This window comes from Pholis gunnellus (assembly GCF_910591455.1).
Source record: "Pholis gunnellus genome assembly, chromosome: 24".
Lineage (NCBI taxonomy): Eukaryota > Metazoa > Chordata > Actinopteri > Perciformes > Pholidae > Pholis > Pholis gunnellus.
The window spans coordinates 307,501-330,000 of record NC_136551.1 but is presented as its reverse complement, the minus strand read 5'-3'; the positions used below and the strand labels follow the sequence as shown (position 1 = coordinate 330,000).

The following is a 22,500-nucleotide window of genomic DNA, read 5'->3' as shown; positions in this document are numbered from 1 at the left end:
AAGATCCAAAGAACTACCTCTAAACCAGTTAAGATCCAAAGAACTACCTCTAAACCAGTTAGGATCCAAAGAACTACCTCTAAACCAGTTAGGATCCAAAGAACTACCTCTAAACCAGTTAGGATCCAAAGAACTACCTCTAAACCAGTTAGGATCCAAAGAGCTACCTCTAAACCAGTTAGGATCCAAAGAACTACCTCTAAACCAGTTAAGATCCAAAGAACTACCTCTAAACCAGTTAGGATCCAAAGAACTACCTCTAAACCAGTTAGGATCCAAAGAGCTACCTCTAAACCAGTTAGGATCCAAAGAGCTACCTCTAAACCAGTTAGGATCCAAAGAACTACCTCTAAACCAGTTAGGATCCAAAGAACTACCTCTAAACCAGTTAGGATCCAAAGAACTACCTCTAAACCAGTTAGGATCCAAAGATCTACCTCTAAACCAGTTAGGATCCAAAGAACTACCTCTAAACCAGTTAGGATCCAAAGAGCTACCTCTAAACCAGTTAGGATCCAAAGAACTACCTCTAAACCAGTTAGGATCCAAATAACTACCTCTAACCCAGTTAGGATCCAAAGAACTACCTCTAACCCAGTTAGGATCCAATAACTACCTCTAAACCAGTTAGGATCCAAAGAACTACCTCTAAACCAGTTAGGATCCAAATAACTACCTCTAACCCAGTTAGGATCCAATAACTACCTCTAAACCAGTTAGGATCCAAAGAACTACCTCTAAACCAGTTAGGATCCAAATAACTGATCAAGACTAAGGAGCTATGGCTAGACCAGTTAGGAGTAAAGGACATTGTCTTCCATCAATAACGATCATCCTGATGTTTTGTTTTCTCAGAACCGTCCAGCGAGGTCGGACTGTTTAACGTTCTTGCTGACCCTCCGGGTCCAGAGGAGGAAGAGGAAGATGAAGAGGGGGAAGAGGATGAGGAGCAACGAGCCCGGAGAGAGGTGTTTGAGTTTGAGCTGTCTGAACGACCACTGCTGCCCTGCTACAACATCCAGGTGTCTCTGTCCCAGGGGTGAGTTCAGAATACTGTCCACCAGGGGGCGACTCCTCTGGTTCTTCAAAGCTTCATGTGTTAAAGCTGCATTCTCTCTAGTGACCACCAGGGGGCGACTCCTCTGGTTGTATAGAAGTCTATGAGAAAATGACTCTACTTCTCTCTTGATTTATTACCTCAGTAAACATTGTAAACATGAGTTTATGGTCTCAATCTCTAGTTTCAAGTCTTCTTCAATACAGCATGATGTTCATTTAGTAAATGATGGTCCATTTAGAGTCACACAGACCATAAAGCAGGGGATGCTTTAGGGGCGGGGCTACACAGTGATTGACAGGTCTCTACCAGAGACGTATACGGCGTCTCTACGTCATGACGACTACGTCCAGATATGATCACTTCCTGTTCACTGGTTGCAAAACAAGATGGCGACATGCAAAACGTTGAACTCGACGCTTCAAAACATCCACAAACCAAAGAGAGACGACGTCACGACGACGTCCATTTCTGTGGTTGTATACCCTCCCTTAAGGTGGTCTGACATTTTTAAGGTGGACCGGCTATTCTCTCTTACTTTAGAGTTTTCTATTTTTATTTTAGTTTCTTTGAACTCCTTTTGGTTCTGGACCACGTGAACCCGACTACAGCTGTGAAATCAGCTTTGTTACAACAACTGATTATCTGATTAAAATAACACACACACACACACACACACACAGACACTCACACACACACACACACACACACACACACACACACACACACACAGACACTCACACACACACACAGACACTCACACACACACACAGACACTCACACACACACACACACACACACACAGACACTCACACACACAGACACTCACACACACACACAGACACACACACACACAGACACTCACACACACACACACAGACACTCACACACACAGACACTCACACACACAGACACTCACACACACACACACACACACACACACACACACAGACACTCACACACACACACACACACACACACACACACACACACACACACACACACACACACACACACACACACACACACAGACACTCACACACACACACACACACACAGACACTCACACACACAGACACTCACACACACACACACGCACACACACACAGACACACCAATTAAGGTGGTATAAAGGGACGGAGGGGAAAAGATCCTCCGGGAGAGAGAGAGATAAAGACGGGGACAGACGGAGAGGTCGTTAACGAGGATTGCATCGCCGTGGCGACGCGGCTAATTGGCTTCCACTTCGTCTCCCCCCCCCCCCCCCCCCCTCCCCCTCCTGTCTGATGTCGTATTAATGGCTCCTCCCGGGTACGAGGCCACCGGGCTCCGACACACTCTCACGCTTTTCATTTGCTTGTTTAACATTCCAACAGCAACATGTGTGTGTGTGTGTGTGTGTGTGTGTGTGTGTGTGTATATGTTAAGCTTCATTTGCCCTTGACACACACACACACACACACACACACACACACACACACACACGTTGTGAATCAATAGCAGCCGGAGACATAAAAGAGAAGCCGGCTCTCCGTCTTCCCTCTCTTGACATTTATGGGAAAATAAATTCAGCTTTAATTCAACGTTTCGTTTGTAATCGAACACAAATTAAATTTATAAAACTCTGACATTTAGTTTGAAATTCTTCTCTGTAAAAACGCTCTTCCTCCGTCTCCTCCTGCAGACCCAGGAACTGGCTCCTCCTCTCCGACGTCCTGGGTCGTCTCCGGATGACGTCTCGGTCCTTCCGGCGTCTCTTCCCTCAGCTCAACGTTCGGTCCGTCGGCGAGGACGAGTTCTACCGGCAGGCCCGCCGGTCGCAGCTCCTCACGGGTCCGGACGAGCGGGAGCTGGCCTCCTTCAGGCCGGACGTCAGGGACCCCCTGGAGCTGGTCGAGGCCACTCCGGAGCTCGCCGGCATGCTCGGCTCGTCTCTGGAGTTCGTGGACAGTCGTTGGGACTCGCTGGAGGCGTCTCCGCCTCCCACGCCGCCGGCGCGGCAACGTTTCCCACCATTGTTACCGCCAGAAGCCGGATCTGCAGAGTCTGGACTGTGTGTTAAGAATTTGGGATGTTCAGAAACTAACATGAACGCTAGCACGTGGGAACATCCAGGAAGTAGAAACACTGCGGTTCCTCTTCCTACAAAGCCAAACGTGACAGCGACCGCTAGCATGTGGGAGCCGCACAGACAGCAAAGTAAGAACGGTTGGATCGCTGCTCATTCAGACTCTAAGACGGACTCTAGGGAACAACAACAAGGAGCTAAGTCCGAGGCGGCCGTTTGTGCGAACACGTGGGAACCGCAGCGACTAAGAAGCAGGAACTCGGACACCAAAGTGGACCCACAGAACCCTGCTAATCCTGCAACCGGCGCCGCAGATGCTAACGCGTGGAAGCAACCGAACCAAGGGCGACTGACCGGCGGCGTTTCAGACTCCACGAACCGAGGCGCTTCGGTCGACGCCCCTGTTTGTGAGACGCAACGTCAACGAGGTAAAACCGCCGGGATCACGAGCCCCGTTAGCGTCCCGGCTACGGACACCAACGCGTGGGAACGCCAGGGAGTGAAGAGGGCGGGCGGCACCACCACCAGCAGCACCGACGCCCACGGAGGCAAGACCGTAAAGATGGACGCCGCCTGGCAGAGGAACCTGGGCAACCTCAGAGTCCACATCAGGGACCTGGGGTTGAAGGTTGGGGGGGGAACCATCCAGAGAGACGTAAAGAAAGACCCGGGGAAGGCTGCCGGGAAGGGGGTCCGGGTCAAATCCAGGTCGTGACGGTGTAACCGGGGAAGTCCAGAAACCAGTTCAGTAAACACCGTGACGGTGTCGTGTGCTGCGTGTAAACTGTGAATATGCGTCCAGATGTCACTGTCGTTCAAATGAGTTCTTTGTAAATGAAGTCTGGTGTAAATACGACGTTTGTTACCTTTTCTTTGTCATTTTGTATTCAGGTCACCAAACTATTTATTGTCCAATAAATGTAAAGAACACGTCGTCTGGACTCAAGCTCATTATGCAGATTATCTAGCAGGAAGCAGGACGTCGTGTTTGGTAGCATGTGTGTATATGTATACATGTATACATATATACATATATATATATATACGTATATATGTATACATATACACACAGAGTACAGTCTGTGTTAAATATGTATGAAGTCATGCGTGTGTGTTTACTGTTTAGGTGTGTAATTGAACGCTCATTAGCATTTTATTCAAAGCCTAACAGTGTGTGTGTGTGCTGTGTGTGTGTGTGTGTGTGTGTGTGTGTGCGTGTGTGTGTGTGTTAAACAGCCTCTAATTAAAGGCGGCGCAGTGAAACGCTGCAACATTTTATTTTTCTGCCAGACGGGGAAATTAAATTCCACTGATGGGACCGCTGGTCTGTTTACCTACAAATATAATACAAATATATATTTAAAATGTATATATATATTTATAAATGTTTTATGTATATATATTAATATAATGTGTGTGTGTGTGTGTGTGTGTGTGTGTGTGTGTGTGTGTGTGTGTGACTCATGCGTCTCCAAAAACTGGGACAAACTATTTCCTCTAATATGAAGCAGTGAGACTCCGTTCATGCTGGATGTTTCCTCTCTCTCTCTCTCACTCGCCCACACCCTTTTATCTGTGTGTGTGTGTGTGTGTGTGTGTGTGTGTGTGTGAACACACACACACAGAGGTGGATGAGTCATTCACACACACACACACGGCAGGATAATAAAATGTGGGCGAGTGAAGAGACATCGCCACCTTTCTCCTCGCTCAGAATACTAATATCCCACTGAGATTTTCAAAATAAGACACAAAGAAATGCACTTTTTCTGCTTTTTATTGAAGAAAATTAAAAAAAAAATAAAATAATGAAGTTTGTCATTTCTAAACATGACATTTATTATCAAAATATTTCATTTCCTAACTAAACTGTTAAATATCCAGTGAATAATATGAATATTGAGTTAAATTTACATTTAAATATAATAACTAAAGTGTTTTCAGTGTAAAATAAATGTCACATATTTATGTGTGTTTTTCAGTCACGTGTGTTAATTATTGATAGTTTTTTTCTTCATCAATAATAAGGTCACTGGTTATATATAAGCTGGTGAAACGTATTCATAAATGTACCTAATCGAAGCTAACTGAGCACAAACAAATAGCTTCAAACTGTTAGCATAACCTTCTCTATGCTCGCTGGCTGTAGCTCACGTTAGCATTGTGTAGCTAACCAACGTCAAGACAAAGCTACAAATGTTCAGCGTGTCTGGTTTTATGCTAGCTGCTTGTAGCAAAGTGCAAAGACAGTTGCTAATCAAGAGCTAAAAGGAATCATTAGCATCTCTTAGGCTAGCTAGGCTAACCATCTTTTTTTAACCCAAGTTTGTCCCGCCTACTCTTGCCTTACTGACATTTGATAGGCTAAACATATTGGAAGCAAATAAACAAAACTTGATGGCGCTACAACTTTGTTTGTCTGTTACCCGTGTAGCATGAAAGCATGGCGGGATTAGCAAGCTAGCATGCTAGCTAGCAGCTGCTAAATTCACATTCTTGTTTCTCTTGTCACATCACAGATGGCGGAGAACTTTGTTCAGCTCATTTTCTGTTACCCGTGTAGCATTAACGCACGGTGGGATTAGCATGCTAGCTAGTCATGCTAGCGTGACTAGCAGAAGAAAACATAAATCCGGCTCCTGGACCGTCAGTGTACTGGATCGGACTCTGGGGAAACATCCCAACATTGTGGACTGTTCCTTTAAGTCGTGATAAATGGAGCGCTGGGTTTCACCACCATCACCCCCCGTAGGACACACAGCCTTTCGCTTCTTCGCCTTTTTTCTGTTTGTGTTTTCTATAAGTGTGTGTGTGTGTGTCTGTGTGTGTGTGTGTGTGTGTCTGGCTGTTTAGCGAGCGAGACGAGCAGCGCTGCCGATGAATATTTAAACAGCGAGAGAGAGCAGCCATCATTTATTGATGTTGGTGAGGGGAAAGATGAATAGCCCGTCTGTGTACACAGTGTGTGTGTGTGTGTGTGTGTGTGTGTGTGTTTGCGGGTGTGTGTGTGTGCGTGTGCGTGTGTGTGTGAGAGAGAGAGAGAGAATAATGGAGGAGGAAATCAGGACGGTTTCAAGGTTCCCCCGATTTCCCCTCGCTGCCTCACACACAGTCAGACAAGGTCACACACACACACACACACACACACACACCTACACAGACACTCACACACCCGTCTTCAGGCTTCACTACCAATCCCCTCCCCTCTCTCTCTCTCTCTCTCTCTCTCTCTCTCTCTCATGCAGACACTTGCTCGCCCACCCGCTGCTGCACTCATCTGACCTGTTAGCTTCATGTTAGCTTCATGTAGCCAGTGTGAGCGTGTGTGTGTGCGGGTGTGCGTGTGTGTGTTTGTGAGTGTACGTGAGTGTGTGTGTGTGTGTGTTTGTGTGCGTGTGTGAGTGAGCGTGTGAGTGTGTGTGAGTGTTTGTGTGCGTGTGTGTTTGTGTGTGACCACAGCTCCCCCTGCTGGTCACTTTATCATCTGCACTAAATATATTAATATCATTATTTATTATGAATATTATTATTTATTATGAATATTATTATTTATTATGAATATTATTATTTATTATGAATATTATTATTTATTATGAATATTATTATTTGTTATTCATATTAATATTAATATTGATTCATTAGAAACTCTTCTTCTTTTAATTAATTTAATAATTAATATTCATGTGTTTATAAAACAAAGTATTTCCTGATTCAGCAAGTAGTAGGAAATACTCCATAAGTGTAGTATTAGTACATATTTAGTGAGTTATTAAGAGTTGGAATACCTTTTTGTGGAGTTAAATATGATTGTTACACACTTTATTTAAACTTTAGTAATTGTTCTATGTAGTTTGCAGCTTATAAATAAATAAATAATATGAATAAATTAAACTTCTTCTTCTCTTGAGGGCACATCGTGACCTTTAACCTCGTCATAATGACGTTATTTTGAATACTTTTATACAAATACCCCTTGGTTTATTTATTTATGATTTATCTTGATAACGTTTGTATGTTCTCATATGTTATTTAATATGTATTCAATAAAAATTAAATAAAAATAAAAACAAATAAAATAAACTTTCGCTCAACCGGAAGTGTTTAGTGTAGTCGCGTTTTAACTTCCGGTAGCAGCCTGTAAACAGCAGCTAACTGTTAGCTTCCCAAGCTATTCTCTTATTAGTGTGTAGGAAAAGAAAACAAGACACCGTAGAAGAAGAATGGGTACGTGCTGACGATGGTTATTAATAGATTAACGGTATTATAATCATTTTATATATGTAGTTTGTCTCATTTGTTTCGATAACTAAGTAGCAAACATTAGCTAGCTCAACTGATGTGGTGTTATTGGACCGGACTCCATGTACGAAACGAACATTGTTATTTTACTTTGGCTGCTGGAGGAGATAGCTGTTTAATATACAACATATTATGAGCTATTATCACTCTGCTATAGTTACATTACGATTCGGCATGTGTGAACATCTTATATTATATATATATATGTACATGTTAGTGTAGTTAAAGAAGCGATGTTAGGTGGTTTTAGCAGCTAGCTAACGTCTCTGAGCTAGCACCAGTTTAACGTGTTTTACTGGGACTAAAATAAAAAAGTACAACCTGTTGGGGGTTTAAATATATTAAGAAAATATCTTTTAGTTTTATTAAGTATTTCTACGTCACCGATAACAACCAAACATGTTATTAATGATTCTAGTGAACTTAAAGTCAGTCTGGTTCACATGTAAACCATCTTAAACATGGTGATGAATGAGATGTTTCACCTCTAATGTCACTAATATGTGCTTCATGTTTTATTATTAATATTATGATGAATTCTGGTTTATTAAGACAATAAAAGACCTTCTGACGTGGTGCGTTCAGGTGTCTCAGTAAACCTGAATGACGTTCATCTTTAATGTGCTCCTCCTCCTCCTCCTCCTCCTCCTCCTCTGTCCTCAGCCTCTCCTCTCCCCCTCTCCTCCCTGCGCCTCCTCCTCCCTCCTCTCCGCCTGCTGACGGCGGCCATGTGGCAGGTTGCTCAGCGTCAGAGTGTGAGTCATTATGGGATGCTGGAGGACTTTGTTTCCCTGGTGACGGAGGCGGTCCCACAGCTGCTGACGGACAGACAGAAGAGCCTGTTGCTGCTGGCGCTCAGGGCCAAGGTGAGAGTGGGAGGAGCTTCAGTGAGAGAGACACCTCAGTGACCAATCAGCATGATCTGTTATTTATTCACCCTCTGATCTACAGGTGACCCTCTGTGACCCTCAGAGACAACACTACGTCTACAAGACAACGGTGAGGCTCTGCTTCTGCTGCTTCTACTGCCTCTACTTCTTCTACTTGTAGGAGCAGTGTATTGTGGGATATGGAGTGTTTCTGATCATTATTGATGATCAATATAACAGATGTGTCTTCTCAGTCTGACCACCAGGTGGATGAACTGTGCTCCTCTCTGGTGACTCAGAGTCCAGAGGACAGACTCCGCCTCCTGCAGGAGGTGTTCCACCACGACTTTGACTCCGCCCTCCAGTCTCTCATCTCTGACTTCCTGTCCAGGATCGACCAGCTGTTTCCTGTGCCTGACTTCAAACAGGTCCTCAGCTGCTAACGGCTAACGCTAACTAGCCCTCGTGCTATCGGCTACGTGGATACTGAAGGTTGTTGTTGTGTTTGATTGGTGTGTTTCAGGCGGCGTGCTGGCTCGACGCTGCCCCTGGTGGTCTGGAGGACTGTCTGCAGGAGGCGGACTGCGACGAGCTGAGGGAGCTGCTGACCAATCAGAGCTGTCGACTGGGTCACGCCACCACCACGGGTATGACATCACTTTGTATTTTTTTGAAAATACTTTTAATTCTTTTTTCTCACCTTCTTCTTCCTCTTCTTCTTCTTCTTCTTCTTGTTTTTCTTCTTCTTCTTCGCCTGTTGCTTTGTTCCCTCAGTTTGTGACGACACGGAGAAGCTCCTCCTCTCCGCCTGGACACACCCCCTTCTCACCAAACCAACCAATCCTGAGCCTCCTCTCAGCGAGGTCCAATCAGATCCTCCGCCTGATGTGGAGCGGGTGAAGGAGGAGGTGGAGGTGATGATGGAAGACGAAGAAGAAGAACAGGAGGTGGAGGAGCAGACTGCGATTGGTCCGGTGGAGCAGGAGGCGTCCAATCAGAGCTCAGCAGTGGGCGGCGACGAATGTGCGGTCACACCTGTGATTGTGGAGGACAGGTGAAGCGATGTGGGATCGGTAGATTGATCCATGGAGAGATTCCCGTATTGATCACCTTGTTTCCTGATAGGTTGGATGACTCATCTGGAGACTTTGTGGACCAATCAGAGCAAGGCTGCTCTGAGGTCACTGCTAATGCTCTGTACAGCATTTCCCACAATTCTCAGCGGGTCGCTCACAAATGTCCTCAGTGTGGAAAATGTTTCATCTACCGATCTCAGGTGAGTGTGTACAATAGCAGTAGTATTAGTCGCAGTAGTAACAGTAGTATTACTATCAGTAGTGACAGTACTTGGACCAGCTGTCCAGTCAGCTCATCAGTCTCTCTCTCTCCAGGTGATCCGTCACCTGCGTACCAATAAGTCCTGCGGGTCGGCCTTGTCGGCGACGAGAGCTGTGAACCTGCAGAGTTTACCTGAGGTAGAGCCCCGCCCCCCGGAGCCCCGCCCCCCAGAGCCCCGCCCCTCCAGGACCAACTCCTGTTTCCAGTGCAACGCCACCTTCAGAACCAAAGCCGAGCTTCTCTCTCACCAGCGCAGCCACCGGGCCCGACCAGTCTACCAGTGCGGCCAGTGCGACAAGGAGTTCCACCACCTTTCCAGTCTGACCAATCACAAGCAGACGCACCTGGACCGAGGCGGCTTCACCTGCAGCCGCTGCGACAAGGTGTTCGAGTCGGCCAAAGAGAGAGATGCCCACCGGCTGCAGCACCGGCTGCCGGACCTCACATGTACGGTGTGCGACCAGACCTTCAGCTCTCAGACTCGGCTGCTAAGACACCTGCAGACCCACTCTGTGGAGGGAGCCGAGCCCTGCTACAACTGTCGCTTCTGTGAGCAGAGCTTCTCAGGTAAATCAGGTAGCTCTCAGGCAGGTGTTCTGAGTTTCTCAGGTGGATTTCAGGTAGATCTCCGGTAGATCTCAGGTGGATTTCAGGTAGACCTCTTCCAGTCAGCAGACCTCACTGATAACCTCTCATGCTCCCCTAGGAGTGACCCAGCTCCGTATCCACCAGCGCACGCATACTTTCCGCTCGTACCAGTGCGACCAGTGCAGCAAGACGTATGGCTCCCTGACCGGCCTCCAGTCCCACCGGGCGAGCCACACCACCGAGAGCCGCTTCCTGTGCCCGCAGTGCGGCAAGCGGTTCAAGACCCGCGACGGTCTGGAGGGCCACCTGAGGACCCACACCGGAGAGCGGCCCTACCGCTGCCCATACTGTCCCAAGGACTTCACCGCGCTCGCCGGACTCAACGTGCACGTGCGCCGCCACACCGGGGAGCGACCATACGTGTGCACGGTGTGCGGTAAAGGATGGCCGTCCGGAGGAGACCTGCAGAAACACATGAGGACTCATACGGGAGAACGACCGTACGTCTGTCTGGAGTGTGGAAAAGGGTTCTCCATCTCCTGTCACCTGACCGAGCACCGCAGGATCCACACCGGTAAGAAACTACTGACTGAAGTATCCACACCGGTAATAAACTACTGACTGAAGTATTCACACCGGTAAGAAACTACTGACTGAAGTATTCACACCAGTAGAAAACTACTGACTGAAGTATCCACACCGGTAATAAACTACTGACTGGAGTATCCACACCGGTAATAAACTACTGACTGAAGTATTCACACCGGTAATAAACTACTGACTGAAGTATCCACACCGGTAATAAACTACTGACTGGAGTATCCACACCGGTAATAAACTACTGACTGAAGTATTCACACCGGTAATAAACTACTGACTGAAGTATCCACACCGGTAATAAACTACTGACTGAAGTATTCACACCGGTCTGTGTCTTTTGTCCCTCTTTGTCCTCCTTTCTCTCCCCGTCTGTCTCCCAGGAGAGAAGCCCTTCTCGTGTCCAGAGTGCGGTAAATGTCTGAGGAGGAAGTTTGACCTGAAGAAGCACATGTTGTCTCACAGTGACGTCCGTCCTCACGGCTGCGTCTTCTGTCCAAAGAGCTACACCCGAAAGACTCACCTGAACCGCCACCTGCTGACCCACGGGACGGAGGACAGACAGCTGGTGGAGGGGACGGAGGACAGACAGCTGGTGGAGGGGACGGAGGACAGACAGGTGGTGGTGGAGGGGACGGAGGACAGACAGGTGGTGGTGGAGGGGACGGAGGACAGACAGGTGGTGGTGGAGGGGACGGAGGACAGACAGGTGGTGGTGGAGGACGCCTGAGCGTCTCCATGTCGTTATGATGTCATCACGTCTGTCTTTGATGTGTGATTACTGATCAGTGATTGGTTCCAATGTATCTGTGCTTCGCTCTATAAAGGCTCTCGTCTGTCATCTTGTCATGTGACCTCATTTCAACACAAACTAAACTTTATTAGCACGCTGTGGACGGAACAGGAAATGTCCCATAGACAGGTGAGTTATAAAGCAGTTATTACATGTTGATGAGGAGGAGGAGGAGCATAGAGGAGGTTGTTCACACTGAGGCGTCTCTCAGGAGGTCTCCTCCGGTCTGTCTCTCCTTCTATCTGTCTGTCTCTCCCTCCTTCTGTCTGTCTTTCCCTCTCTCTCTCTCTCTCTCTGTCTGTCTCTAGAGGAGGTTCTTCACCCTGAGCCCCCCCCCCCCCCCCCATCACCTCCATGTTAATTGATGTGTGAGGTATGAGGGTCACATGACTCTCAGTGTGGACCAGGAGACGCCCTGTTGTCTCCTCAGAGACCGTCTGTCCTCTGGAGACATCGAACATGAGACGATAACCTGCTGAAGAATCTGCTGGTAAGACTTTAATATTTAATAACATCAGCTGCTCTGTTTAGTCTCTGAGACATATTTTACTCTTTTATGCTCTTTATATGTGTTTTTGTGCAGAATTTTAGAGTTTTTAACGTAAAGTTTGTGTTTTTGTTTGTGCGACATGTTTGTGCTGTTTTCACTGTTTTATTTGCTGCTGTATATATTCATTTTGTTTTGGTGAAATATTCACACCATTGTTTTTTTGCAACATTTTAGCCATTTTTGTTCCATATTTACAGTTTTGTTTACTCTTTGTGACATTTTTGACACTTTTCTTCAGATTAATTACATTTTTGTGGACATATTTGCGATATATTTGCCTTTCTCTTCACTTGATGAATCTCTCTATGATGCAATATATATATAATATATATATTTGTTTGTTTGTGTCCTCCAGGTGTGTCACGATGTCTCCCAGGAGGATGGAAACCAAACCGGTGATCTTCTGTCTGAAGACGCTGCTGCTGCTCTACTGCCTTGTCTTCTGGGTGAATATTTAATATTTATACAGTTTATATGTAGTTACATGTTGTAGAACAGAAGGTCTAACACCAGGACATTCATAACACTGAATGTAGTGAGGTCAGAGGTCAGAAATATGAAGGACGTGACTCTCGTCTCTTCTTCACGTCTTTGTGTCACTTTGTCACTCTGCTGTCAGAGCTCATGATAGTCATGTGACACACGCGCACACACACACACACACACACACACACACACTATAACCTGTAGCCCCTCCCCCTCAGGTGACAGGTGTGGTCCTGATCTCAGTGGGTCTGTGGTGGAGGTTCATGTTGGGTCCGTACACGTCTCTGATCTCCAGCAGCCCGTCTAACGCGCCGTACGTCCTCACGGCCACCGGGGGAGCCATCGTGCTGTTTGGACTGTTCGGCTGCTTCGCCACCTGTAGGGGGCGCTGCTGGATGTTAAGACTGGTACTACTACTACTACTACTACTACTACTACTATGTACAAGTACTACTACTATTACACCTGTAGGGGGCGCTGCTGGATGTTAAGACTGGTACTACTACTACTACTACTACTACTACTATGTACAAGTACTACTACTATTACACCTGTAGGGGGCGCTGCTGGATGTTAAGACTGGTACTACTACTACTACTACTACTACTACTATGTACAAGTACTACTACTATTACACCTGTAGGGGGCGCTGCTGGATGTTAAGACTGGTACTACTACTACTACTACTATGTACAAGTACTACTACTACTACACCTGTAGGGGGCGCTGCTGGATGTTAAGACTGGTACTACTACTACTACTACTACGACTACTATGTACAAGTCCTACTACTACTATTACACCTGTAGGGGGCGCTGCTGGATGCTAAGACTGGTACTACTACTACTACTATGTACAAGTACTACTACTATTACACCTGTAGAGGGCGCTGCTAGATGTTAAAACTGGTACTACTACTACTAAGACTACTACTACTACTACAATGTCGAAATACTACTACCACCATTACACCTCCTCGTATGTTTTGTGTGTAACTAAAGCTGTTAGATAAATGCAGTAGAAGTACTTCAAATGTGTACTTAATGACAGTAAATGTACTGTGATCTCTCCTCAGTACGCAGTGTTTCTGTGTCTGGTCTTCATGACCGAACTCATCGCTGGAATCTCTGGATTCGTCTTTCGCCACGAGGTTAAAATACAAATACACATTTATATATATAAATACATATAATATACATATTATATTCACTTAAACACAACACTGTTCATCATCTATGTGATCAGATCAACATGGATTAAAGGGACGGTCAGATTAAAGAGACGTTTGGATTAACATGGTTTAAAGGGACGGTCAGATTAAAGAGACGTTTGGATTAACATGGTTTAAAGGGACGGTCAGATTAAAGAGACGTTTGGATTAACACGGTTTAAAGGGACGGTCGGATTAAAGGGACGTTTGGATTAACATGGTTTAAAGGGACGGTCAGATTAAAGAGACGTTTGGATTAACATGGTTTAAAGGGACGGTCAGATTAAAGAGACGTTTGGATTAACATGGTCAGATTAAAGAGACGTTTGGATTAACACGGTTTAAAGGGACGGTCAGATTAAAGGGACGTTTGGATTAACACGGTTTAAAGGGACGGTCAGATTAAAGGGACGTTCGGATTAACATGGTCAGATTAAAGAGGCGTTCGGATTAACATGGATTAAAGGGACGGTCAGATTAAAGAGACGTTTGGATTAACACGGTTTAAAGGGACGGTCAGATTAAAGAGACGTTTGGATTAACACGGTTTAAAGGGACGGTCAGATTAAAGAGACGTTTGGATTAACATGGTCAGATTAAAGAGACGTTCGGATTAAAGAGACGTTTGGATTAACATGGTCAGATTAACATGGATTAAAGGGACGTTCATATTAAAGGGATGTTCAGATTAACATGTTCAGATTAAAGAGACGTTCCTGTGACACTAACACTGTGTGTAACTGATTTGTTTCAGATTAAAGAGACGTTCCTGGCGACGTACAGCGAGGCCGTGATGAGATACGATGGACGAGACGACAGGAGTCTGGCCGTGGACGGAGTTCAGCGTAGAGTCAGTGATTCATTCATGTTGGGTTCTAGAACTCTGGGGTTCCTCAGGGTTCCACTTTGGGTCCTCTACACTTTTAGAAATATAAAATATATGTAATATGTCGTCTCAATGTTCCATAAACCATCAGAACTGTTGAATGTCATTTAAATGTGTTAAAGCAGGCATGATGTCACCATTAAAGATGGCGTCCATCGTTCTCTGATCCCAGTGTCTCTGCTGTGATGGTTTCTGTGGTTCTCTGTGTTCCCAGTTGCTGTGCTGTGGAGTCCATAACTACACCAGTTGGTTGAGCTCTCTTTATTTCCCCGTCGGAGGGATTCCCTCCAGTTGCTGCGTCACTTTCTCCGACTGCAGCGCCGCCGACCTGAAGGACGCAACAATGGCCGCTCGTAAAGTCCACAAACGGGTCAGGATATACATGACATGACAGTAAAAGCATTCACTGAATGACGTACTGAATGAAGTACTGAATGAAGTACTGAATGACGTACTGAATGAAGTACTGAATGAAGTACTGAATGAAGTACTGAATGACGTACTGAATGAAGTACTGAATGACGTACTGAATGAAGTACTGAATGACGTACTGAATGAAGTACTGAATGACGTACTGAATGAAGTACTGAATGACGTACTGAATGAAGTACTGAATGACGTACTGAATGAAGTACTGAATGACGTACTGAATGAAGTACTGAATGAACTGTGTCTTCAGGGTTGTTATGAGTTGGTGACGTCGGTCATTGAGGGAAACTTAGGAATCATCGCTGGAGTGACGTTCGGAGTCGCCTTCTCTCAGGTACAACACCTACACAGTACTAGTACACAGGTGTACCACATTGTGACATCACAGAGACATACAGCCAATCAGAGCTCACCGTGTGTTGATGACGTCATGATTGTGTCTGTTGTCTCAGCTGATAGGAGTGTCTCTGGCCTGCTGCCTGTCTCGCTTCATCAACACCAACCAGTACGAGATGGTGTGAGACAGGTACACACACACACACCTACACACACACACACACACACACACACACACACACACACACTAAAACAGCTGCTCTCTTTTCTTTGTCTTCCAGAAGAGAGATGAGGTTCCCTCATGAAGCTTCACCACCAAATACTGAACCTGATCAATAATCAATCACCATCACCTCATGGTACTCAGTAGTATTCATAAGTACACATAAGTACACATATTTGTACTTGTTTATGAGTTTGTGTTGATGCTGTGAAACATCGTGTGGCGAGAAAATAAAAGTCAAAAAGTCACGTTTTTTTCCTTTAATGAAAACTTTAAAAAGATCCACGAGACCAAACATCATAAAATGACACAAATACAAAGTGGAAAAAACGTCATTATAAAACTTTATGTACACTTTAACGTTATTATAAAACTTTATTTACACTTTAACGTCATTATAAAACTATATGTACACTTTAACGTTATTATAAAACTTTATTTACACTTTAACGTTATTATAAAACTTTATTTACACTTTAACGTTATTATAAAACTTTATTTACACTTTAACGTTATTATAAAACTTTATGTACACTTTAACGTCATTATAAAACTATATGTACACTTTAACGTTATTATAAAACTTTATTTACACTTTAACGTTATTATAAAACTTTATTTACACTTTAACGTTATTATAAAACTTTATGTACACTTTAACGTTATTATAAAACTTTATGTACACTTTAACGTTATTATAAAACTATTTATGTACACTTTAACGTTATTATAAAACTATTTACACTTTGTAAATGTCATCGTAACCCTGTTTTGGGTGTTTTTATAGTGCATGTTTATACTGCTTTTGGGAGTAAGTAAGGTCTAGGTAAAGTACAAGTACCTGTGAAAAAAGTACAACACTTCAGTAAGTGTAACTTCCACAAATAAGATGTACTGAACATGTAGTATTTAAATACATGTTTTAACTACATGTAGTATATAAATACACGTATTTAAAGCTCTCAGCTGTCTCAGATCCAGTGAACCAGAATAATCTCCTGCTGATCTCCAGTAAACGGATTAACAGATCTGAGTCTGAACGAGAAGCAGAGAAGAAGAAACGAGGAGGAAAGGAATAAAAAACGAGGAGGACTACCACAAACGAGGAGAAAAGAAGAAGAAGAAGCTTCATTTTCAATCTGAGGATCTGAGAATCAACACTTCTGATCTCAGAGAACCCGTCTGTCTGTCTTTGTCCTCTGATCCTCGAGTCCCTGCTGTCCTCGTCTTAGCTGCTAAATGCTAATTGCTGCTAGCTTAGCTTCATAGTTAGCCTAATTTAACTTCTTTATTTTAGCCTGTGTCTCAACCTGGAGATAAAATATCTCTAGTTTAGGTTTGGTTGAATCTATTTAGCTTAGCTTCATAGCTTTAGCTAGCTGCTGAGTTAGCGTAGCTTTGATTTTCTTGTGTTATATTGGAGTTAGGCTGGTTGTAATATCAGCTTGACTGTGATTTAACATTAGTTTCAACTGTAATTTTTCTTGTTTATAATCTCCCTGGCTAAAACTTAATTTAGCCTAAATACAACTTAGCCTAGCTGTAAATTAGCCTAGCTATAACTTAGCCTAAATAAAAGTTAGGCTAGCTGTAACTTAGCCTAGCATAGCATTAGTGTTTTTGCTATTGAAGTATAATAAGCTAGCTGTTAGCGCCTCACAATGGCTTCAGAAGAAGAAGACAACGTGTTCTCCGACCAGAGTCCTCTGAGAGTAGAGGAGGAAGAGGAGGAGGAAGGTGACAAGGAGGAAGAGGAAGATGGACGCATCTTCAACGCCTGGATGCAGCGCTGCAGAGGAGGGAAGAGTCAGAAGAAGACTGAGGAGGAAGAGGAAGAGGAGAAGGAGGGTGGAAGAGCTGAGAGCCAATTGGATCCTCCGGTCAGAAGGATGGACAGACGAGCGTCTCTACCGTGTCCTGTAAGACAACTACGTCTTTATGTCGGCCATTTTGGAATTAAACTGATTTAATGTCTATGTGAATAACCGTCTGTCTGTCTCCAGGCCACCCTGTCCTCCATGCACCTGTCTCAACTCCACTCCTCCACCCGTCCCCCAGTCACAGCGAGGGTTCTCCTCCATCGCTCCTCCTCCCGTCGTCTCCTTCCAGAGGCCGCCGCCTCCGAGCGCCGCCCCTCCCTCATACCCACAATCCCCGAAGTCACGCCCCCCGAGAGGCGGAGCCAGTTCAGGAGACGCAACGTCATGTCATTGGTGGGTAGAAAAACGTAATGCTAAGCTAACGGCTAACAGATGAATCATACAAACACAAATTAGAGAACTAAGCAGGAAACCAACCTTTTAATGACTCTTTAGAAAGACACGGTTTACAAACACGACCTTTCATTACTCTGTCGTATTTTGTTTAGCTCAGCAACCAATCTACTTCCTGTTTACACGGCGCCCACATGCCCAGAGTCACGTGAAGAGTCACGTGATGCTCGTTTTCAGGCGTTTTATTCTGGACGGAGATCGTCTCTCAAACGATGCTGAAACGCCATGTGGACGGAGATCGTTTTAGTTTGAAAAGGAAGCTCGACTCCCTTAAAGTGGACGAGTTCCACGCTTCACGCAGCATCAGGACCAGCGTACTGTGCTGCCTGGAGACCAGGGTCTGGAGGCAGGCAGAGGATATACGTAACTGTGTGTGTGTGTGTGTGTTACAGAGTGACGCCTACAGTGTGTGTCTCATCTGTCATCATGAGTTGAGTCGAGGAGCCGGAGGAACGAGAGAACTGGAGTGTTCACACACCTTCCATAGAGAGGTACTCATGTACATGTACACACAGAAAATACTCCAGTAGAGTACAAGTACCTCACGTGTGTACTTATCTGTCTCTCTCTCTCTCTCTCTCTCTCTCTCTCTCTCTCTCTCTCTCTCTCTCCCTCTCTCTCTCTCTCTCTCTCTCTCTCTCTCTCTCTCTCTCTCTCTCTCTCTCTTCCTCTGTCTCTCTCTCTCTACCTGTCTCTCTCTCTCTACCTGTCTGTCTCTCAGTGTATAGAGGAGAGGTTATGGAGGAAACACTCGTGTCCTACGTGTCACGTTCAGGTCTCCGTCCCTCAGCCGGACTACTGGAGCTCCACCCGGGTCAGAGTCCCCTGAGGAGGGACCGTTACGTCATCAAACGTACCCAGTGACGTCATCACACTGATGACGTCATCACACTGAGACTAATTCATGTAGTAAATATATATATAAGCTGAAACCATGGTCACCTCGTGTGTGTGTGTGTGTGTGTGTGCAGTATTTTAAACCAAACTGACTTTATTTTTACAGTTTAACCTGCTTTAGTTGTTCATATTTCTCAATAAAGTTTGATTATACGCATTGGAAGAAAAAGTGTTTAAATTCTTAATGAAACTTTGTTTAAAATGTGAGCACGTTTGAAATGAAAGTCTCATAAAATAATGTTTAAATAAATAAAAGAAGCAGAATAAAGTCTAGTTCTGAGTGGCTCTGAGGAGGAAACAGCGCCCCCTCTGCGCTGCCCGCTCGCGCTGCGGTGGGAGGCGGTACTGCAGGCGGAAGTGCTGCACCTGTTGAAGTGTTGAGTCTTTCTAACGAGACCTCAGGCTGAGAACACACCTGTGGAGCTTCTGCAAGAGTCACGAGCGGGAAGAAACGCAGGTGATGGAGAAATTAAAGAAGGTGCTGAGTGGACAGGACGAAGGAAACAACGACGGGACCGGAATCATAGAGGTAAGGGTTAACATCCGGGTACTGCTGTTAGATTGTTGGCTCGTTAGCCTGTTAGCCTGTTAGCTTGTTAGCTTGTTAGCTTCTCTCTACTGGGAGAGTTAAAAGTCATGTGACGTCATCAGAAGTTAAACTGGTAATACTAACTAGTTTCTGGTTCTTTTTAAATGTTTTTATTTACTACCAAAATACTCAAAGTATTAATACCAGTAATGTACAAATACTGTATGTACAAATACTTTAAATACAAATACTTCCCTCTTCTGTTCCAAGTAAAAGTACTGCATTCAACACAATCTAGTACAAGTATATCTAAAAAGTATTATCAAAATATACTTGGTACCAAAAGTACTACAATAATATGAGTAGAAGCACTTCAATAATATGAGTACATGTACTACTGTAATATGAGTAAAAGTACTACTGTAATATCAGTAAAAGTACTACTGTAATATGAGTAAAAGTACTACTGTAATATGAGTAAAAGTACTACTATATCAGTAAAAGTACTACATTCATGTGTTCATCAGTTTAAAGGCGGAGCTCATTTTAATAACTTAATTTAATTTTTAATAAAACATAATTTATTGAAGTAAAAGTACACTGACACTAAAGTAAGGTACAAGTACCTGTAAGTTGACAGTACTTTGTTTACCGACAGTCAATATTTCTTGTCGCCTGAAGGAAACGCTGTTTATCTAAAGAAATGACTTTATTGTGAAAGGGAAGCAGCTTTTATTTTGTAAGCGATGCTGCTGATGATGTCACCTCCTCAGAGAGCCAATGAGGCGTCTTCGTTGGCCTGGGGGACCCGTATGAAAGGCTTCATCGTCTGCTTCGTCCTCGGCATCGTGTGCTCCGTGCTGGTGAGTGTTGCTAGGCGACCATGGTCCCTCCCCCTGTGTGTATGTGTAACCATGTGCCCCCCCCCCCCCCCCCCCTGTGTGTGTGTGTGTGTGTGTGTGTGGGGTACCCCCCCCCCATAGGGGAGCTGCATGCTGTGGATTCCTCGTGTCGGCCTCGCTGTGTTCGCTGTCCTCTACAGCGTGGGAAACATCAGCGCTCTGGCCAGGTAACCAACCGTCTGACTACAGGACTACAGACTACATTACCCATCATGCCTCATGCTCTTGTTGTGTCTGGTTTCAGCACCATGTTCCTGATTGGTCCGTGTCGACAGCTGAAGACCATGTGTGCTAAAGAGAGAGCGTTAGCTACCGTCATCATGATGGTGAGATACACACAAGCACATATATATACATATATATGTATATGTGCATACATACACACACACACGTAGTAGTAATGTTAGTACTAGTAGTACCAGTAGTAGTAGTACTTTGTGAGTATAACAGCAGTAAAAGTACTCATTGTGATAATAAAAACAAACTTTCTGCAGGTTTGTCTGGTGTTGACACTTTGTGCTGCATTCTGGGTAAGAAACACACACACTATATTTATTTATTTATTTATTATATGGGTTATATACTATATTTATTTGTGTATTTCTGTCTCTCTTCAGTGGAAGAACAACGGTCTCGCTCTGCTCTTTTGTGTCCTCCAGTTTCTGGCCTTTGCCTGGTATAAAAACATATATGTTGATACAATATAAACACACATATATGTGTGTGTGTATATATATATATGTATATGTGTGTGTGTGTGTGTGTGTGTGTGTGTGTGTGTGTGTGTGTGTATATATATATATATATATATATATATATATATATATATGTGTGTGTGTGTGTGTATATATATATATATATATATATATATATATATATATATATATATATATATATATATGTATATATGTATATATGTGTATATGTGTGTGTGTGTGTATATATATCTACCTGTCTAACTGCTGTTGTTCCTCACAGGTACGGTCTTTCATACATTCCCTTCGCCAGGTAACACTTTAATATCTTTATATGTTTCATTATATTTGATCCTTATATTTAATTTTATAATTAATATATTTTATATTTGTTATATTTATATATTTTTCTCAATTTTAAGTTAACAAAATACTTGTTAATGTAAAATGTATGTTAGCTATATTATAATTCTCTAAAATACAGATACTAGATATAAAAACAAATAAAGAGTAAGAATATATATATATATATGTTAATATATATTGATTGATTGATTGATCGTCTCGTCTTTCAGAGACGGAGTCATGAAATTATGTTCGATGTGCGTCTGAGTGACATCACGTCTCGACCAATCAGGACGCAGGACTCTGTGAGGTCCAATCAGCAGCTGATCGAAGGCCTGAAACATTTCAACCTCCAAAACCTGAGAAGGTTCCAATCCCTGTTAACATGTTAGCATGTAGCCACTGTTAGCATGTTAGCGTGTAGCTACTGTTAGCATGTAGCCACTGTTAGCATGTAGCCGTTGTTTGCATGTAGCCGCTATTAGCATGTAGCCACTGTTAACATGTTGCTACTGTTAGCATGTAGCTGCTGTTGGCATGTAGCTATTGTTGGAATGTTAGCATGTAGCCACAATTAGCTATTTGCTTGTATCCACTGTTAGCATGTAGCCACTGTTAGCATGTTAGCGTGTAGCTACTGTTAGCATGTAGCCACTGTTTGCATGTAGCCACTGTTAACATGTAGCCGCTGTTAGCATGTAGCCACTGTTAACTGTTAGCATGGATCCACTGTTGGCATGTTAGCTCTCTGCTTGTAGTCACTGTTAGCATGCTTCCTGTCTGTTACCTGCCAACACTGTTTCTAATATTTCTATTTTTATACTCAAAAGCTGCTGTCGTTTATTTTCTTGAAAATGAAACCAAAATATTTTACATCGTATTAATTTAAGAGAAACTTTTAACCTGAAGGATGGATTTTCAAGGTAAAAGCCAAACACAAATAGAGTTGAAATTAAATGATGTTCATTGAAAATGTAACGTGTAGAATCTCAATCAATTATGAATCAATAGATAATAAATAATCATATTTATTATAATATTTATATAAATACTTATTGATCAGACGGAAGTAGTATTATTTATTAAAAAAGATACAAATGAATAAAACCACAATAAAAAAATGAAGGAAC

At 43.8% G+C, this 22,500-nt stretch overlaps 5 protein-coding genes across 9 annotated transcripts in view; all 5 read left to right on the top strand.

Annotated features, from left to right (window-relative positions):
* The window catches only part of LOC306715439 (BCL-6 corepressor-like), a 30,090-nt gene extending 26,032 nt beyond the window's left edge, over window positions 1-4,058 (top strand). Inside the window, exons 13-14 of the mRNA XM_079185811.1 lie at window positions 856-1,039; window positions 2,742-4,058. Of these exons, the coding sequence (XP_079041937.1) occupies window positions 856-1,039; window positions 2,742-3,840 (1,283 nt within the window). The 3' untranslated portion in view covers window positions 3,841-4,058. The remainder of the gene's footprint in view (window positions 1-855; window positions 1,040-2,741) is intronic.
* Window positions 4,059-7,246: 3,188 nt separating this feature from the next.
* On the top strand, window positions 7,247-11,983 carry LOC306715423 (uncharacterized protein). 5 transcript variants are annotated; one of them, XM_079185791.1, is made up of 12 exons: window positions 7,247-7,349; window positions 8,088-8,290; window positions 8,376-8,423; window positions 8,548-8,721; window positions 8,817-8,940; window positions 9,068-9,347; window positions 9,419-9,569; window positions 9,685-10,198; window positions 10,338-10,793; window positions 11,200-11,465; window positions 11,526-11,738; window positions 11,821-11,951. In XM_079185791.1, the coding sequence occupies exons 1-11, from the start codon at window positions 7,346-7,348 to the stop codon at window positions 11,544-11,546; spliced, it is 2,241 nt and encodes a 746-aa protein (XP_079041917.1). In that variant the 5' UTR covers window positions 7,247-7,345; the 3' UTR covers window positions 11,547-11,738; window positions 11,821-11,951. The 5 variants fall into 5 exon arrangements, with proteins under 5 accessions (XP_079041917.1, XP_079041915.1, XP_079041916.1 ...); XM_079185789.1 differs by having other exon boundaries at window positions 11,200-11,738; window positions 11,918-11,983; XM_079185790.1 differs by having other exon boundaries at window positions 8,593-8,721; window positions 11,200-11,738.
* Window positions 11,971-15,950, top strand: LOC306715434 (tetraspanin-7-like). Its single transcript, XM_079185806.1, has 9 exons — window positions 11,971-12,099; window positions 12,515-12,605; window positions 12,864-13,052; window positions 13,721-13,795; window positions 14,610-14,705; window positions 14,956-15,111; window positions 15,421-15,504; window positions 15,623-15,696; window positions 15,788-15,950. Exons 2-8 carry the CDS (start codon window positions 12,525-12,527, stop codon window positions 15,689-15,691), a joined length of 750 nt encoding a protein of 249 aa, XP_079041932.1. The 5' UTR covers window positions 11,971-12,099; window positions 12,515-12,524; the 3' UTR covers window positions 15,692-15,696; window positions 15,788-15,950.
* Window positions 15,951-17,510: 1,560 nt separating this feature from the next.
* Window positions 17,511-18,831, top strand: LOC306715252 (uncharacterized protein; the record flags this gene model as incomplete). The annotated part of the gene is made up of 4 exons (XM_079185567.1): window positions 17,511-17,648; window positions 17,733-17,942; window positions 18,395-18,493; window positions 18,724-18,831. The coding sequence occupies 4 exons, from the start codon at window positions 17,511-17,513 to the stop codon at window positions 18,829-18,831; spliced, it is 555 nt and encodes a 184-aa protein (XP_079041693.1).
* A 465-nt stretch (window positions 18,832-19,296) lies between these two features.
* The window catches only part of LOC306715437 (vesicle transport protein SFT2B-like), a 3,537-nt gene continuing 333 nt past the window's right edge, over window positions 19,297-22,500 (top strand). Inside the window, exons 1-8 of the mRNA XM_079185809.1 lie at window positions 19,297-19,428; window positions 20,202-20,291; window positions 20,412-20,497; window positions 20,575-20,656; window positions 20,825-20,860; window positions 20,948-21,006; window positions 21,309-21,338; window positions 21,601-22,500. The exon at window positions 21,601-22,500 is cut by the window's right edge and continues 333 nt beyond it. Coding sequence (XP_079041935.1) covers window positions 19,360-19,428; window positions 20,202-20,291; window positions 20,412-20,497; window positions 20,575-20,656; window positions 20,825-20,860; window positions 20,948-21,006; window positions 21,309-21,338; window positions 21,601-21,637 — 489 coding nt within the window. The 5' untranslated portion in view covers window positions 19,297-19,359 and the 3' untranslated portion in view covers window positions 21,638-22,500. The remainder of the gene's footprint in view (window positions 19,429-20,201; window positions 20,292-20,411; window positions 20,498-20,574; window positions 20,657-20,824; window positions 20,861-20,947; window positions 21,007-21,308; window positions 21,339-21,600) is intronic.

What these genes read in the sequence shown, in the direction of transcription:
- LOC306715434 (XM_079185806.1), top strand. Translation starts at nt 12,525, where the DNA reads ATGTCTCCCAGGAGGATGGAAACCAAACCGGTGATCTTCTGTCTGAAG. An exon ending in TGGACGGAGTTCAGCGTAGA is followed by an intron (nt 14,706 to 14,955) that starts GTCAGTGATTCA and finishes CTGTGTTCCCAG; the next exon opens with TTGCTGTGCTGTGGAGTCCA. An exon ending in TCGGAGTCGCCTTCTCTCAG is followed by an intron (nt 15,505 to 15,622) that starts GTACAACACCTA and finishes CTGTTGTCTCAG; the next exon opens with CTGATAGGAGTGTCTCTGGC.
- LOC306715423 (XM_079185789.1), top strand. An exon ending in CTGTGCCTGACTTCAAACAG is followed by an intron (nt 8,722 to 8,816) that starts GTCCTCAGCTGC and finishes GGTGTGTTTCAG; the next exon opens with GCGGCGTGCTGGCTCGACGC. An exon ending in CTGTGAGCAGAGCTTCTCAG is followed by an intron (nt 10,199 to 10,337) that starts GTAAATCAGGTA and finishes ATGCTCCCCTAG; the next exon opens with GAGTGACCCAGCTCCGTATC.